Source organism: Lampetra fluviatilis, unplaced genomic scaffold (assembly GCF_964198595.1).
Source record: "Lampetra fluviatilis unplaced genomic scaffold, kcLamFluv1.1 SCAFFOLD_614, whole genome shotgun sequence".
Taxonomy (NCBI): domain Eukaryota; kingdom Metazoa; phylum Chordata; class Hyperoartia; order Petromyzontiformes; family Petromyzontidae; genus Lampetra; species Lampetra fluviatilis.
Window position 1 is genome coordinate 1 of NW_027621622.1, and position 17,500 is coordinate 17,500.

A 17,500-nucleotide genomic window follows, 5' to 3' on the forward strand; every position below is an offset into this window, starting at 1 on the left:
AGTAGTGTCGTAGTCATCACTAGTTAGTGTGTAGTCATCACTAGTTAGTGCGTAGTCATCACTAGTTAGTGCGTAGTCATCACTAGTTAGTGTGTAGTCATCACTAGTTAGTGCGTAGTCATCACTAGTTAGTGCGTAGTCATCACTAGTTAGTGCGTAGTCATCACTAGTTAGTGCGTAGTCATCACTAGTTAGTGTGTAGTCATCACTAGTTAGTGTGTAGTCATCACTAGTTAGTGTGTAGTCATCACTAGTTAGTGCGTAGTCATCACTAGTTAGTGCGTAGTCATCACTAGTTAGTGCGTAGTCATCACTAGTTAGTGCTGTAGTCATCACTAGTTAGTGCGTAGTCATCACTAGTTAGTGCGTAGTCATCACTAGTTAGTGTGTAGTCATCACTAGTTAGTGCGTAGTCATCACTAGTTAGTGCGTAGTCATCATAGTTAGTGCGTAGTCATCACTAGTTAGTGCGTAGTCATCACTAGTTAGTGCGTAGTCATCACTAGTTAGTGCGTAGTCATCACTAGTTAGTGGTAGTCATCACTAGTTAGTGCGTAGTCATCACTAGTTAGTGCGTAGTCATCACTAGTTAGTGCGTAGTCATCACTAGTTAGTGCGTAGTCATCACTAGTTAGTGCGTAGTCATCACTAGTTAGTGTCGTAGTCATCACTAGTTAGTGCGTAGTCATCACTAGTTAGTGCGTAGTCATCACTAGTTAGTGCGTAGTCATCACTAGTTAGTGCGTAGTCATCACTAGTTAGTGTGTAGTCATCACTAGTTAGTGCGTAGTCATCACTAGTTAGTGCGTAGTCATCACTAGTTAGTGTCGTAGTCATCACTAGTTAGTGCGTAGTCATCACTAGTTAGTGTGTAGTCATCACTAGTTAGTGTGTAGTCATCACTAGTTAGTGCGTAGTCATCACTAGTTAGTGTGTAGTCATCACTAGTTAGTGCGTAGTCATCACTAGTTAGTGCGTAGTCATCACTAGTTAGTGTGTAGTCATCACTAGTTAGTGTGTAGTCATCACTAGTTAGTGCGTAGTCATCACTAGTTAGTGCGTAGTCATCACTAGTTAGTGTGTAGTCATCACTAGTTAGTGTGTAGTCATCACTAGTTAGTGTGTAGTCATCACTAGTTAGTGTCGTAGTCATCACTAGTTAGTGTGTAGTCATCACTAGTTAGTGTGTAGTCATCACTAGTTAGTGTGTAGTCATCACTAGTTAGTGTGTAGTCATCACTAGTTAGTGCGTAGTCATCACTAGTTAGTGCTGTAGTCATCACTAGTTAGTGTGTAGTCATCACTAGTCAGTGTGTAGTCATCACTAGTTAGTGTCTAGTTACGTGTGTAGTCATCAACTAGTTAGTGTGTAGTCATCACTAGTTAGTGCGTAGTCATCACTAGTTAGTGCGTAGTCATCACTAGTTAGTGTGTAGTCATCACTAGTTAGTGTGTAGTCATCACTAGTTAGTGCGTAGTCATCACTAGTTAGTGTGTAGTCATCACTAGTTAGTGCGTAGTCATCACTAGTTAGTGCGTAGTCATCACTAGTTAGTGCGTAGTCATCACTAGTTAGTGTGTAGTCATCACTAGTTAGTGCGTAGTCATCACTAGTTAGTGTGTAGTCATCACTAGTTAGTGTCGTAGTCATCACTAGTTAGTGTGTAGTCATCACTAGTTAGTGCGTAGTCATCACTAGTTAGTGTGTAGTCATCACTAGTTAGTGCGTAGTCATCACTAGTTAGTGCGTAGTCATCACTAGTTAGTGCGTAGTCATCACTAGTTAGTGCTGTAGTCATCACTAGTTAGTGCGTAGTCATCACTAGTTAGTGTGTAGTCATCACTAGTTAGTGCGTAGTCATCACTAGTTAGTGTGTAGTCATCACTAGTTAGTGCGTAGTCATCACTAGTTAGTGCGTAGTCATCACTAGTTAGTGTGTAGTCATCACTAGTTAGTGCGTAGTCATCACTAGTTAGTGCGTAGTCATCACTAGTTAGTGCTGTAGTCATCACTAGTTAGTGCGTAGTCATCACTAGTTAGTGCGTAGTCATCACTAGTTAGTGCGTAGTCATCACTAGTTAGTGTGTAGTCATCACTAGTTAGTGTGTAGTCATCACTAGTTAGTGTGTAGTCATCACTAGTTAGTGTGTAGTCATCACTAGTTAGTGCGTAGTCATCACTAGTTAGTGCGTAGTCATCACTAGTTAGTGTGTAGTCATCACTAGTTAGTGCGTAGTCATCACTAGTTAGTGTGTAGTCATCACTAGTTAGTGCGTAGTCATCACTAGTTAGTGCGTAGTCATCACTAGTTAGTGTGTAGTCATCACTAGTTAGTGTGTAGTCATCACTAGTTAGTGCGTAGACATCACTAGTTAGTGTGTAGTCATCACTAGTTAGTGTGTAGTCATCACTAGTTAGTGCGTAGTCATCACTAGTTAGTGTGTAGTCATCACTAGTTAGTGCGTAGTCATCACTAGTTAGTGTGTAGTCATCACTAGTTAGTGTGTAGTCATCACTAGTTAGTGTGTAGTCATCACTAGTTAGTGCGTAGTCATCACTAGTTAGTGTGTAGTCATCACTAGTTAGTGTGTAGTCATCACTAGTTAGTGCGTAGTCATCACTAGTTAGTGTGTAGTCATCACTAGTTAGTGCGTAGTCATCACTAGTTAGTGTGTAGTCATCACTAGTTAGTGTGTAGTCATCACTAGTTAGTGCGTAGTCATCACTAGTTAGTGTGTAGTCATCACTAGTTAGTGCTAGTCATCACTAGTTAGTGTGTAGTCATCACTAGTTAGTGTGTAGTCATCACTAGTTAGTGCGTAGTCATCACTAGTTAGTGTGTAGTCATCACTAGTTAGTGCGTAGTCATCACTAGTTAGTGTGTAGTCATCACTAGTTAGTGCGTAGTCATCACTAGTTAGTGTGTAGTCATCACTAGTTAGTGTGTAGTCATCACTAGTTAGTGCGTAGTCATCACTAGTTAGTGCGTAGTCATCACTAGTTAGTGCGTAGTCATCACTAGTTAGTGCGTAGTCATCACTAGTTAGTGCGTAGTCATCACTAGTTAGTGTGTAGTCATCACTAGTCAGTGTGTAGTCATCACTAGTTAGTGCGTAGTCATCACTAGTTAGTGCGTAGTCATCACTAGTTAGTGCGTAGTCATCACTAGTTAGTGTGTAGTCATCACTAGTTAGTGCGTAGTCATCACTAGTTAGTGTGTAGTCATCACTAGTTAGTGCGTAGTCATCACTAGTCAGTGCTGTAGTCATCACTAGGTCAGTGCGTAGTCATCACTAGTTAGTGCGTAGTCATCACTAGTTAGTGCGTAGTCATCACTAGTTAGTGTGTAGTCATCACTAGTTAGTGTCTAGTCATCACTAGTTAGTGTGTAGTCATCACTAGTTAGTGTGTAGTCATCACTAGTTAGTGCGTAGTCATCACTAGTTAGTGTGTAGTCATCACTAGTTAGTGTGTAGTCATCACTAGTTAGTGTGTAGTCATCACTAGTTAGTGTGTAGTCATCACTAGTTAGTGCGTAGTCATCACTAGTTAGTGTGTAGTCATCACTAGTTAGTGTGTAGTCATCACTAGTTAGTGTGTAGTCATCACTAGTTAGTGCGTAGTCATCACTAGTTAGTGTGTAGTCATCACTAGTTAGTGTCTAGTCATCACTAGTCAGTGCGTAGTCATCACTAGTTAGTGTGTAGTCATCACTAGTTAGTGTGTAGTCATCACTAGTTAGTGCGTAGTCATCACTAGTTAGTGTGTAGTCATCACTAGTTAGTGTGTAGTCATCACTAGTTAGTGTGTAGTCATCACTAGTTAGTGTGTAGTCATCACTAGTTAGTGTCTAGTCATCACTAGTTAGTGTGTAGTCATCACTAGTTAGTGTGTAGTCATCACTAGTTAGTGCGTAGTCATCACTAGTTAGTGTGTAGTCATCACTAGTTAGTGTGTAGTCATCACTAGTTAGTGTGTAGTCATCACTAGTTAGTGCGTAGTCATCACTAGTTAGTGTGTAGTCATCACTAGTTAGTGTCTAGTCATCACTAGTCAGTGCGTAGTCATCACTAGTTAGTGTGTAGTCATCACTAGTTAGTGTGTAGTCATCACTAGTTAGTGTGTAGTCATCACTAGTTAGTGTGTAGTCATCACTAGTTAGTGCGTAGTCATCACTAGTTAGTGTGTAGTCATCACTAGTCAGTGCGTAGTCATCACTAGTTAGTGCGTAGTCATCACTAGTTAGTGTGTAGTCATCACTAGTTAGTGTGTAGTCATCACTAGTTAGTGCGTAGTCATCACTAGTTAGTGTGTAGTCATCACTAGTTAGTGTGTAGTCATCACTAGTTAGTGTGTAGTCATCACTAGTTAGTGTGTAGTCATCACTAGTTAGTGCGTAGTCATCACTAGTTAGTGCGTAGTCATCACTAGTTAGTGTGTAGTCATCACTAGTCAGTGCGTAGTCATCACTAGTTAGTGCGTAGTCATCACTAGTCAGTGCGTAGTCATGACTAGTTAGTGCGTAGTCATCACTAGTTAGTGCGTAGTCATCACTAGTTAGTGTGTAGTCATGACTAGTTAGTGCGTAGTCATCACTAGTTAGTGCGTAGTCATCACTAGTTAGTGTGTAGTCATCACTAGTTAGTGCGTAGTCATCACTAGTTAGTGCGTAGTCATCACTAGTTAGTGTGTAGTCATCACTAGTTAGTGTGTAGTCATCACTAGTTAGTGCGTAGTCATCACTAGTTAGTGTGTAGTTATCACTAGTTAGTGCGTAGTCATCACTAGTTAGTGTGTAGTCATCACTAGTTAGTGTGTAGTCATCACTAGTTAGTGTGTAGTCATCACTAGTTAGTGCGTAGTCATCACTAGTTAGTGTGTAGTCATCACTAGTTAGTGTGTAGTCATCACTAGTTAGTGTGTAGTCATCACTAGTTAGTGTGTAGTCATCACTAGTTAGTGTGTAGTCATCACTAGTTAGTGCGTAGTCATCACTAGTTAGTGTGTAGTCATCACTAGTTAGTGTGTAGTCATCACTAGTCAGTGTGTAGTCATCACTAGTCAGTGTGTAGTCATCACTAGTCAGTGTGTAGTCATCACTAGTTAGTGCGTAGTCATCACTAGTTAGTGTGTAGTCATCACTAGTCAGTGTGTAGTCATCACTAGTCAGTGTGTAGTCATCACTAGTTAGTGTCTAGTCATCACTAGTTAGTGCGTAGTCATCACTAGTTAGTGTGTAGTCATCACTAGTTAGTGTGTAGTCATCACTAGTCAGTGTGTAGTCATCACTAGTCAGTGTGTAGTCATCACTAGTCAGTGTGTAGTCATCACTAGTTAGTGCGTAGTCATCACTAGTCAGTGTGTAGTCATCACTAGTTAGTGTGTAGTCATCACTAGTTAGTGTGTAGTCATCACTAGTTAGTGCGTAGTCATCACTAGTTAGTGCGTAGTCATCACTAGTTAGTGTGTAGTCATCACTAGTTAGTGTGTAGTCATCACTAGTTAGTGCGTAGTCATCACTAGTTAGTGCGTAGTCATCACTAGTTAGTGTGTAGTCATCACTAGTTAGTGCGTAGTCATCACTAGTTAGTGCGTAGTCATCACTAGTCAGTGTGTAGTCATCACTAGTTAGTGTGTAGTCATCACTAGTTAGTGTGTAGTCATCACTAGTTAGTGCGTAGTCATCACTAGTTAGTGCGTAGTCATCACTAGTTAGTGTGTAGTCATCACTAGTTAGTGTGTAGTCATCACTAGTTAGTGCGTAGTCATCACTAGTTAGTGTGTAGTCATCACTAGTTAGTGCGTAGTCATCACTAGTTAGTGTGTAGTCATCACTAGTTAGGGTGTAGTCATCACTAGTTAGTGCGTAGTCATCACTAGTTAGTGCGTAGTCATCACTAGTTAGTGCGTAGTCATCACTAGTTAGTGTGTAGTCATCACTAGTTAGTGTGTAGTCATCACTAGTTAGTGTGTAGTCATCACTAGTTAGTGTGTAGTCATCACTAGTTAGTGTGTAGTCATCACTAGTTAGTGTGTAGTCATCACTAGTTAGTGCGTAGTCATCACTAGTTAGTGTGTAGTCATCACTAGTTAGTGTGTAGTCATCACTAGTTAGTGTGTAGTCATCACTAGTTAGTGCGTAGTCATCACTAGTCATCGCGTAGTCATCACTAGTTAGGGTGTAGTCATCACTAGTTAGTGCGTAGTCATCACTAGTTAGTGCGTAGTCATCACTAGTTAGTGTGTAGTCATCACTAGTTAGTGCGTAGTCATCACTAGTCAGTGCGTAGTCATCACTAGTTAGTGTGTAGTCATCACTAGTTAGTGTGTAGTCATCACTAGTTAGTGTGTAGTCATCACTAGTTAGTGTGTAGTCATCACTAGTTAGTGCGTAGTCATCACTAGTTAGTGTGTAGTCATCACTAGTTAGTGCGTAGTCATCACTAGTTAGTGTGTAGTCATCACTAGTTAGTGTGTAGTCATCACTAGTTAGTGTGTAGTCATCACTAGTTAGTGCGTAGTCATCACTAGTTAGTGTGTAGTCATCACTAGTCAGTGCGTAGTCATCACTAGTTAGTGTGTAGTCATCACTAGTTAGTGTGTAGTCATCACTAGTTAGTGCGTAGTCATCACTAGTTAGTGCGTAGTCATCACTAGTTAGTGTGTAGTCATCACTAGTTAGTGTGTAGTCATCACTAGTTAGTGTGTAGTCATCACTAGTTAGTGCGTAGTCATCACTAGTTAGTGTGTAGTCATCACTAGTTAGTGTGTAGTCATCACTAGTTAGTGTGTAGTCATCACTAGTTAGTGCGTAGTCATCACTAGTTAGTGCGTAGTCATCACTAGTTAGTGTGTAGTCATCACTAGTTAGTGTGTAGTCATCACTAGTTAGTGCGTAGTCATCACTAGTTAGTGCGTAGTCATCACTAGTTAGTGCGTAGTCATCACTAGTTAGTGTGTAGTCATCACTAGTTAGTGCGTAGTCATCACTAGTTAGTGCGTAGTCATCACTAGTTAGTGCGTAGTCATCACTAGTTAGTGTGTAGTCATCACTAGTTAGTGCGTAGTCATCACTAGTTAGTGCGTAGTCATCACTAGTTAGTGCGTAGTCATCACTAGTTAGTGCGTAGTCATCACTAGTTAGTGCGTAGTCATCACTAGTTAGTGCCTAGTCATCACTAGTTAGTGCGTAGTCATCACTAGTTAGTGTGTAGTCATCACTAGTTAGTGCGTAGTCATCACTAGTTAGTGCGTAGTCATCACTAGTTAGTGTGTAGTCATCACTAGTTAGTGCGTAGTCATCACTAGTTAGTGTGTAGTCATCACTAGTTAGTGCGTAATCATCACTAGTTAGTGCGTAGTCATCACTAGTTAGTGTCTAGTCATCACTAGTTAGTGCGTAGTCTAGTCATCACTAGTTAGTGTGTAGTCATCACTAGTTAGTGTGTAGTCATCACTAGTTAGTGCGTAGTCATCACTAGTTAGTGTGTAGTCATCACTAGTTAGTGCGTAGTCATCACTAGTTAGTGCGTAGTCATCACTAGTTAGTGTGTAGTCATCACTAGTTAGTGCGTAGTCATCACTAGTTAGTGTGTAGTCATCACTAGTTAGTGCGTAGTCATCACTAGTTAGTGCGTAGTCATCACTAGTTAGTGTGTAGTCATCACTAGTTAGTGCGTAGTCATCACTAGTTAGTGCGTAGTCATCACTAGTTAGTGTGTAGTCATCACTAGTTAGTGCGTAGTCATCACTAGTTAGTGTGTAGTCATCACTAGTTAGTGTGTAGTCATCACTAGTTAGTGTGTAGTCATCACTAGTTAGTGTGTAGTCATCACTAGTTAGTGCGTAGTCATCACTAGTTAGTGCGTAGTCATCACTAGTTAGTGTGTAGTCATCACTAGTTAGTGCGTAGTCATCACTAGTTAGTGCGTAGTCATCACTAGTTAGTGCGTAGTCATCACTAGTTAGTGCGTAGTCATCACTAGTTAGTGCGTAGTCATCACTAGTTAGTGCGTAGTCATCACTAGTTAGTGTGTAGTCATCACTAGTTAGTGTGTAGTCATCACTAGTTAGTGCGTAGTCATCACTAGTTAGTGCGTAGTCATCACTAGTTAGTGTGTAGTCATCACTAGTTAGTGTGTAGTCATCACTAGTTAGTGTGTAGTCATCACTAGTTAGTGTGTAGTCATCACTAGTTAGTGTGTAGTCATCACTAGTTAGTGTGTAGTCATCACTAGTTAGTGCGTAGTCATCACTAGTTAGTGCGTAGTCATCACTAGTTAGTGCGTAGTCATCACTAGTTAGTGTGTAGTCATCACTAGTTAGTGCGTAGTCATCACTAGTTAGTGCGTAGTCATCACTAGTCAGTGCGTAGTCATCACTAGTTAGTGCGTAGTCATCACTAGTCAGTGCGTAGTCATCACTAGTTAGTGCGTAGTCATCACTAGTTAGTGTGTAGTCATCACTAGTTAGTGCGTAGTCATCACTAGTTAGTGCGTAGTCATCACTAGTTAGTGCGTAGTCATCACTAGTCAGTGTGTAGTCATCACTAGTTAGTGCGTAGTCATCACTAGTTAGTGTGTAGTCATCACTAGTTAGTGCGTAGTCATCACTAGTTAGTGCGTAGTCATCACTAGTTAGTGTGTAGTCATCACTAGTTAGTGCGTAGTCATCACTAGTTAGTGCGTAGTCATCACTAGTTAGTGCGTAGTCATCACTAGTTAGTGCGTAGTCATCACTAGTTAGTGTGTAGTCATCACTAGTTAGTGCGTAGTCATCACTAGTTAGTGCGTAGTCATCACTAGTTAGTGTGTAGTCATCACTAGTTAGTGTGTAGTCATCACTAGTTAGTGCGTAGTCATCACTAGTTAGTGTGTAGTCATCACTAGTTAGTGTGTAGTCATCACTAGTTAGTGCGTAGTCATCACTAGTTAGTGCGTAGTCATCACTAGTTAGTGTGTAGTCATCACTAGTTAGTGTGTAGTCATCACTAGTTAGTGTGTAGTCATCACTAGTTAGTGCGTAGTCATCACTAGTTAGTGCGTAGTCATCACTAGTTAGTGTCTAGTCATCACTAGTTAGTGTGTAGTCATCACTAGTTAGTGCGTAGTCATCACTAGTTAGTGCGTAGTCATCACTAGTTAGTGTGTAGTCATCACTAGTTAGTGCGTAGTCATCACTAGTTAGTGCGTAGTCATCACTAGTTAGTGCGTAGTCATCACTAGTTAGTGCGTAGTCATCACTAGTTAGTGTGTAGTCATCACTAGTTAGTGTGTAGTCATCACTAGTTAGTGCGTAGTCATCACTAGTTAGTGTGTAGTCATCACTAGTTAGTGCGTAGTCATCACTAGTTAGTGCGTAGTCATCACTAGTTAGTGTGTAGTCATCACTAGTTAGTGTGTAGTCATCACTAGTTAGTGTGTAGTCATCACTAGTTAGTGCGTAGTCATCACTAGTTAGTGTGTAGTCATCACTAGTTAGTGCGTAGTCATCACTAGTTAGTGCGTAGTCATCACTAGTTAGTGTGTAGTCATCACTAGTTAGTGCGTAGTCATCACTAGTTAGTGTGTAGTCATCACTAGTTAGTGTGTAGTCATCACTAGTTAGTGTGTAGTCATCACTAGTTAGTGCGTAGTCATCACTAGTTAGTGCGTAGTCATCACTAGTTAGTGTGTAGTCATCACTAGTTAGTGTGTAGTCATCACTAGTTAGTGTGTAGTCATCACTAGTTAGTGTGTAGTCATCACTAGTTAGTGTGTAGTCATCACTAGTTAGTGCGTAGTCATCACTAGTTAGTGTGTAGTCATCACTAGTTAGTGTGTAGTCATCACTAGTTAGTGTGTAGTCATCACTAGTTAGTGCGTAGTCATCACTAGTTAGTGTGTAGTCATCACTAGTTAGTGCGTAGTCATCACTAGTTAGTGTGTAGTCATCACTAGTTAGTGCGTAGTCATCACTAGTTAGTGTGTAGTCATCACTAGTTAGTGCGTAGTCATCACTAGTTAGTGTGTAGTCATCACTAGTTAGTGCGTAGTCATCACTAGTTAGTGCCTAGTCATCACTAGTTAGTGTGTAGTCATCACTAGTTAGTGCGTAGTCATCACTAGTTAGTGCGTAGTCATCACTAGTTAGTGCGTAGTCATCACTAGTTAGTGTGTAGTCATCACTAGTTAGTGCGTAGTCATCACTAGTTAGTGTGTAGTCATCACTAGTTAGTGCGTAGTCATCACTAGTTAGTGCGTAGTCATCACTAGTTAGTGCGTAGTCATCACTAGTTAGTGTGTAGTCATCACTAGTTAGTGCGTAGTCATCACTAGTTAGTGCGTAGTCATCACTAGTTAGTGCGTAGTTATCACTAGTTAGTGCGTAGTCATCACTAGTTAGTGTGTAGTTATCACTAGTTAGTGCCTAGTCATCACTAGTTAGTGCGTAGTCATCACTAGTTAGTGTGTAGTCATCACTAGTTAGTGTGTAGTCATCACTAGTTAGTGTGTAGTCATCACTAGTTAGTGCCTAGTCATCACTAGTTAGTGCGTAGTCATCACTAGTTAGTGTGTAGTCATCACTAGTTAGTGTGTAGTCATCACTAGTTAGTGCGTAGTCATCACTAGTTAGTGCGTAGTCATCACTAGTTAGTGTGTAGTCATCACTAGTTAGTGTGTAGTCATCACTAGTTAGTGTGTAGTCATCACTAGTTAGTGCGTAGTCATCACTAGTTAGTGTGTAGTCATCACTAGTTAGTGCCTAGTCATCACTAGTTAGTGTGTAGTCATCACTAGTTAGTGTGTAGTCATCACTAGTTAGTGTGTAGTCATCACTAGTTAGTGCCTAGTCATCACTAGTTAGTGCGTAGTCATCACTAGTTAGTGTGTAGTCATCACTAGTTAGTGTGTAGTCATCACTAGTTAGTGCGTAGTCATCACTAGTTAGTGCGTAGTCATCACTAGTTAGTGTGTAGTCATCACTAGTTAGTGTGTAGTCATCACTAGTTAGTGTGTAGTCATCACTAGTTAGTGCGTAGTCATCACTAGTTAGTGCGTAGTCATCACTAGTCAGTGCGTAGTCATCACTAGTTAGTGTGTAGTCATCACTAGTTAGTGCGTAGTCATCACTAGTTAGTGTGTAGTCATCACTAGTCAGTGCGTAGTCATCACTAGTTAGTGCGTAGTCATCACTAGTTAGTGCGTAGTCATCACTAGTTAGTGTGTAGTCATCACTAGTTAGTGCGTAGTCATCACTAGTTAGTGCGTAGTCATCACTAGTTAGTGCGTAGTCATCACTAGTTAGTGTGTAGTCATCACTAGTTAGTGCGTAGTCATCACTAGTTAGTGCGTAGTCATCACTAGTTAGTGCGTAGTTATCACTAGTTAGTGCGTAGTCATCACTAGTTAGTGCGTAGTCATCACTAGTTAGTGTGTAGTCATCACTAGTTAGTGCGTAGTTATCACTAGTTAGTGTGTAGTCATCACTAGTTAGTGTGTAGTTATCACTAGTTAGTGCGTAGTCATCACTAGTTAGTGCGTAGTTATCACTAGTTAGTGTGTAGTCATCACTAGTTAGTGCGTAGTCATCACTAGTTAGTGCGTAGTCATCACTAGTTAGTGTGTAGTCATCACTAGTTAGTGCGTAGTCATCACTAGTTAGTGCGTAGTCATCACTAGTTAGTGCGTAGTTATCACTAGTTAGTGTGTAGTCATCACTAGTTAGTGTGTAGTCGTCACTAGTTAGTGTGTAGTCATCACTAGTTAGTGTGTAGTCATCACTAGTTAGTGCGTAGTCATCACTAGTTAGTGCGTAGTCATCACTAGTTAGTGCGTAGTCATCACTAGTTAGTGCGTAGTCATCACTAGTTAGTGTGTAGTCATCACTAGTTAGTCATCACTAGTTAGTGCGTAGTCATCACTAGTTAGTGCGTAGTCATCACTAGTTAGTGCGTAGTCATCACTAGTTAGTGTGTAGTCATCACTAGTCAGTGCGTAGTCATCACTAGTTAGTGCCTAGTCATCACTAGTTAGTGTGTAGTCATCACTAGTTAGTGCGTAGTCATCACTAGTTAGTGTGTAGTCATCACTAGTTAGTGCGTAGTCATCACTAGTTAGTGTGTAGTCATCACTAGTTAGTGCGTAGTCATCACTAGTTAGTGCGTAGTCATCACTAGTTAGTGTGTAGTCATCACTAGTTAGTGCGTAGTCATCACTAGTCAGTGCGTAGTCATCACTAGTTAGTGCGTAGTCATCACTAGTTAGTGTGTAGTCATCACTAGTTAGTGCGTAGTCATCACTAGTTAGTGCGTAGTCATCACTAGTTAGTGTGTAGTCATCACTAGTTAGTGCGTAGTCATCACTAGTTAGTGCCTAGTCATCACTAGTTAGTGTGTAGTCATCACTAGTTAGTGTGTAGTCATCACTAGTTAGTGCCTAGTCATCACTAGTTAGTGTGTAGTCATCACTAGTTAGTGTGTAGTCATCACTAGTTAGTGTGTAGTCATCACTAGTTAGTGCGTAGTCATCACTAGTTAGTGTGTAGTCATCACTAGTTAGTGTGTAGTCATCACTAGTTAGTGCGTAGTCATCACTAGTTAGTGCGTAGTCATCACTAGTTAGTGCGTAGTCATCACTAGTTAGTGCGTAGTCATCACTAGTTAGTGCGTAGTCATCACTAGTTAGTGCGTAGTCATCACTAGTTAGTGTGTAGTCATCACTAGTTAGTGTGTAGTCATCACTAGTTAGTGTGTAGTCATCACTAGTTAGTGTGTAGTCATCACTAGTTAGTGTGTAGTCATCACTAGTTAGTGCGTAGTCATCACTAGTTAGTGTGTAGTCATCACTAGTTAGTGTGTAGTCATCACTAGTTAGTGTGTAGTCATCACTAGTTAGTGCGTAGTCATCACTAGTTAGTGTGTAGTCATCACTAGTTAGTGTGTAGTCATCACTAGTTAGTGTGTAGTCATCACTAGTCAGTGCGTAGTCATCACTAGTTAGTGTGTAGTCATCACTAGTTAGTGTGTAGTCATCACTAGTTAGTGTGTAGTCATCACTAGTTAGTGCGTAGTCATCACTAGTTAGTGTGTAGTCATCACTAGTTAGTGTGTAGTCATCACTAGTTAGTGTGTAGTCATCACTAGTTAGTGTGTAGTCATCACTAGTTAGTGTGTAGTCATCACTAGTTAGTGCGTAGTCATCACTAGTTAGTGTGTAGTCATCACTAGTTAGTGTGTAGTCATCACTAGTTAGTGTGTAGTCATCACTAGTTAGTGCGTAGTCATCACTAGTTAGTGCGTAGTCATCACTAGTTAGTGCGTAGTCATCACTAGTTAGTGCGTAGTCATCACTAGTTAGTGCGTAGTCATCACTAGTTAGTGTGTAGTCATCACTAGTTAGTGTGTAGTCATCACTAGTTAGTGCCTAGTCATCACTAGTTAGTGCGTAGTCATCACTAGTTAGTGTGTAGTCATCACTAGTTAGTGCGTAGTCATCACTAGTTAGTGTGTAGTTATCACTAGTTAGTGCGTAGTCATCACTAGTTAGTGTGTAGTTATCACTAGTTATCACTAGTTAGTGTGTAGTGATAACTAGTTATCACTAGTTGAGGAGGTTACCTTCTCTACGCGTGTTCTCACAGCGGCGACGAGTTTCTTGGTACAGCGCGGAACCAGCGTGTTGGTGACGACCACGCGCAGAGTGGCCAGCCTGTAACACAGTTACCTAGTTACCTAGGTAACTAGCTAACTAACTAGTTAACTAGTTAACTAGTGTTGGTGACGACCACGCGCAGAGTGGCCAGCCTGTAACACAGTTAACTAGTTACCTAGTTAACTAGCTAACTAACTAGTTAACTAACTAGTTAACTAGTTACCTAGTTAACTAGTTAACTAGTGTTGGTGACGACCACGCGCAGAGTGGGCAGCCTGTAACACAGTTACCTAGTTACCTAGTTAACTAGCTAACTAACTAGTTAACTAACTAGTTAACTAGTTAACTAGTTAACTAGTTAACTAGTTACCTAGTTACCTAGTTAACTAGTGTTGGTGACGACCACGCGCAGAGTGGCCAGCCTGTAACACAGTTACCTAGTTACCTAGGTAACTAGCTAACTAACTAGCTAACTAACTAGTTAACTAGTTAACTAGTTAGTTAACTAGTTAACTAGTTAACTAGTTACCTAGTTAACTAGTTAGTTAACTAGCTAACTAACTAGTTAACTAGGTAACTAGTTAACTAGTTAACTAGTTAACTAACTAGTTAACTAGCTAACTAACTAGTTAACTAGGTAACTAGTGTTGGTGACGACCACGCGCAGAGTGGCCAGCCTGTAAACACAGTTACCTAGTTAGTTACCTAGTTACCTAGGTAACTAACTAGTTAACTAGTTAACTAGTTAGTTAACTAGTTAACTAACTAGTTAACTAGGTAACTAGTTAACTAGTTAACTAGTTACCTAGGTAACTAGTGTTGGTGACGACCACGCGCAGAGTGGCCAGCCTGTAACACAGTTACCTAGTTACCTAGGTAACTAGTTAACTAACTAGTTAACTAGGTAACTAGTTAACTAGTGTTGGTGACGACCACGCGCAGAGTGGCCAGCCTGTAACACAGTTACCTAGTTACCTAGGTAACTAGTTAACTAACTAGTTAACTAACTAGTTAACTAGTTAACTAGTTAACTAGTTAACTAGTGTTGGTGACGACCACGCGCAGAGTGGCCAGCCTGTAACACAGTTACCTAGTTACCTAGGTAACTAGTTACCTAGTTAACTAGTTAACTAGGTAACTAGTGTTGGTGACGACCACGCGCAGAGTGGCCAGCCTGTAACACAGTTACCTAGTTACCTAGTTACCTAGTTACCTAGTTAACTAGTTACCTAGGTAACTAGTGTTGGTGACGACCACGCGCAGAGTGGCCAGCCTGTAACACAGTTACCTAGTTACCTAGGTAACTAGCTAACTAACTAGTTAACTAACTAGTTAACTAGTTAACTAGTTACCTAGTTACCTAGTTACCTAGTTACCTAGTTACCTAGTTACCTAGTTAACTAGTGTTGGTGACGACCACGCGCAGAGTGGCCAGCCTGTAACACAGTTACCTAGTTACCTAGTTAACTAGCTAACTAACTAGTTAACTAACTAGTTAACTAGTTAACTAGTTAGTTAACTAGTTAACTAACTAGTTACCTAGTTAACTAGTTAGTTAACTAGTTAACTAACTAGTTAACTAACTAGTTAACTAGTTAACTAGTTAGTTAACTAGCTAACTAACTAGTTAACTAACTAGTTAACTAGTTAACTAGTTAGTTAACTAGTTAACTAACTAGTTACCTAGTTAACTAGCTAACTAACTAGTTAACTAGGTAACTAGGTAACTAGTGTTGGTGACGACCACGCGCAGAGTGGCCAGCCTGTAAACACAGTTAACTAGTTACCTAGTTACCTAGTTACCTAGTTAACTAGTTACCTAGGTAACTAGTGTTGGTGACGATCACGCGCAGAGTGGCCAGCCTGTCAACACAGTTAACTAGTTAACTAGTTAACTAGTTAATTAATTAACTAGTTACCTAGTTAACTAGTTAACTAATTAATTAGTTAACTAGTTAATTAGTTAACTAGTTAACTAATCATCACCACCATCACCACCATCACCACCATCACCACCACCACCATCACCACCATCACCACCATCACCATCACCACCATCACCATCACCACCATCACCACCATCACCATCACCACCATCACCATCACCACCATCACCACCATCACCATCATCACCATCACCACCATCACCACCATCACCACCATCACCACCACCACCACCACCATCACCACCACCATCATCACCACCATCACCATCACCACCATCACCATCACCACCATCACCATCACCACCATCACCACCATCACCATCACCACCATCACCACCACCATCACCACCATCACCATCACCACCATCACCACCATCACCACCACCATCACCATCACCACCATCACCACCATCACCACCACCACCACCACCATCATCACCACCATCACCACCATCACCATCACCACCATCACCACCATCACCATCACCACCATCACCATCACCACCATCACCACCATCACCATCACCACCATCACCACCACCATCACTATCACCACCATCACCATCACCACCATCACCACCATCACCACCACCACCATCACCATCACCACCATCACCATCACCACCATCACCATCACCACCATCACCATCACCACCATCACCACCATCACCACCATCACCACCACCACCACCATCATCACCACCATCACCACCATCACCATCACCACCATCACCATCACCACCATCACCACCATCACCATCACCACCATCACCATCACCACCATCACCACCATCACCATCATCACCACCACCATCACCACCACCACCACCATCATCACCATCACCACCATCATCACCATCACCACCACCATCACCATCACCATCATCACCATCACCACCACCATCACCACCATCACCACCATCATCACCATCACCACCACCACCACCACCACCATCACCACCACCATCATCACCATCACCACCATCACCACCATCACCACCACCATCACCACCATCACCACCACCATCACCACCATCACCATCATCACCACCATCACCATCACCACCATCACCATCACCACCATCACCATCATCACCATCACCACCATCACCATCACCACCATCACCATCATCACCACCATCACCATCACCACCACCACCATCACCACCATCACCACCATCACCATCACCACCATCACCACCATCACCATCACCACCATCACCACCATCACCACCATCACCATCACCACCATCACCACCATCACCATCACCACCATCACCACCATCACCACCATCACCACCACCATCACCACCACCACCACCACCACCACCATCACCACCACCATCATCACCATCACCACCACCACCACCACCACCATCACCACCATCACCACCATCATCACCATCACCACCACCATCACCACCACCATCACCACCATCATCACCATCACCACCACCACCACCATCTCCACCATCACCACCATCATCACCATCACCACCACCACCACCATCACCACCACCATCATCACCATCACCACCACCACCACCATCACCACCATCACCACCATCACCACCACCACCACCACCATCACCACCACCATCATCACCATCACCACCACCACCATCATCACCATCACCACCACCACCACCATCACCACCACCACCATCACCACCATCACCACCATCATCACCATCACCACCACCATCACCACCACCATCACCATCATCACCATCACCACCACCACCACCATCTCCACCATCACCACCATCATCACCATCACCACCACCACCACCATCACCACCACCATCATCACCATCACCACCACCACCACCATCACCACCATCACCACCATCACCACCATCACCACCACCATCGCCACCACGACCACCACCATCACCACCACCATCATCACCATCACCACC

The 17,500-nt window shown here is 42.0% G+C and overlaps 1 protein-coding gene across 1 annotated transcript in view; it reads right to left on the reverse strand.

The window, feature by feature from the left end:
• Window positions 1–13,598: 13,598 nt before the first annotated feature.
• The window catches only part of MVK (mevalonate kinase), a gene marked incomplete at its 3' end in the record, with an annotated part of 28,484 nt that continues 24,582 nt past the window's right edge, over window positions 13,599–17,500 (reverse strand). Inside the window, exon 9 of the mRNA XM_078885696.1 lies at window positions 13,599–13,689. Within this exon, the coding sequence (XP_078741822.1) occupies window positions 13,599–13,689 (91 nt within the window). The remainder of the gene's footprint in view (window positions 13,690–17,500) is intronic.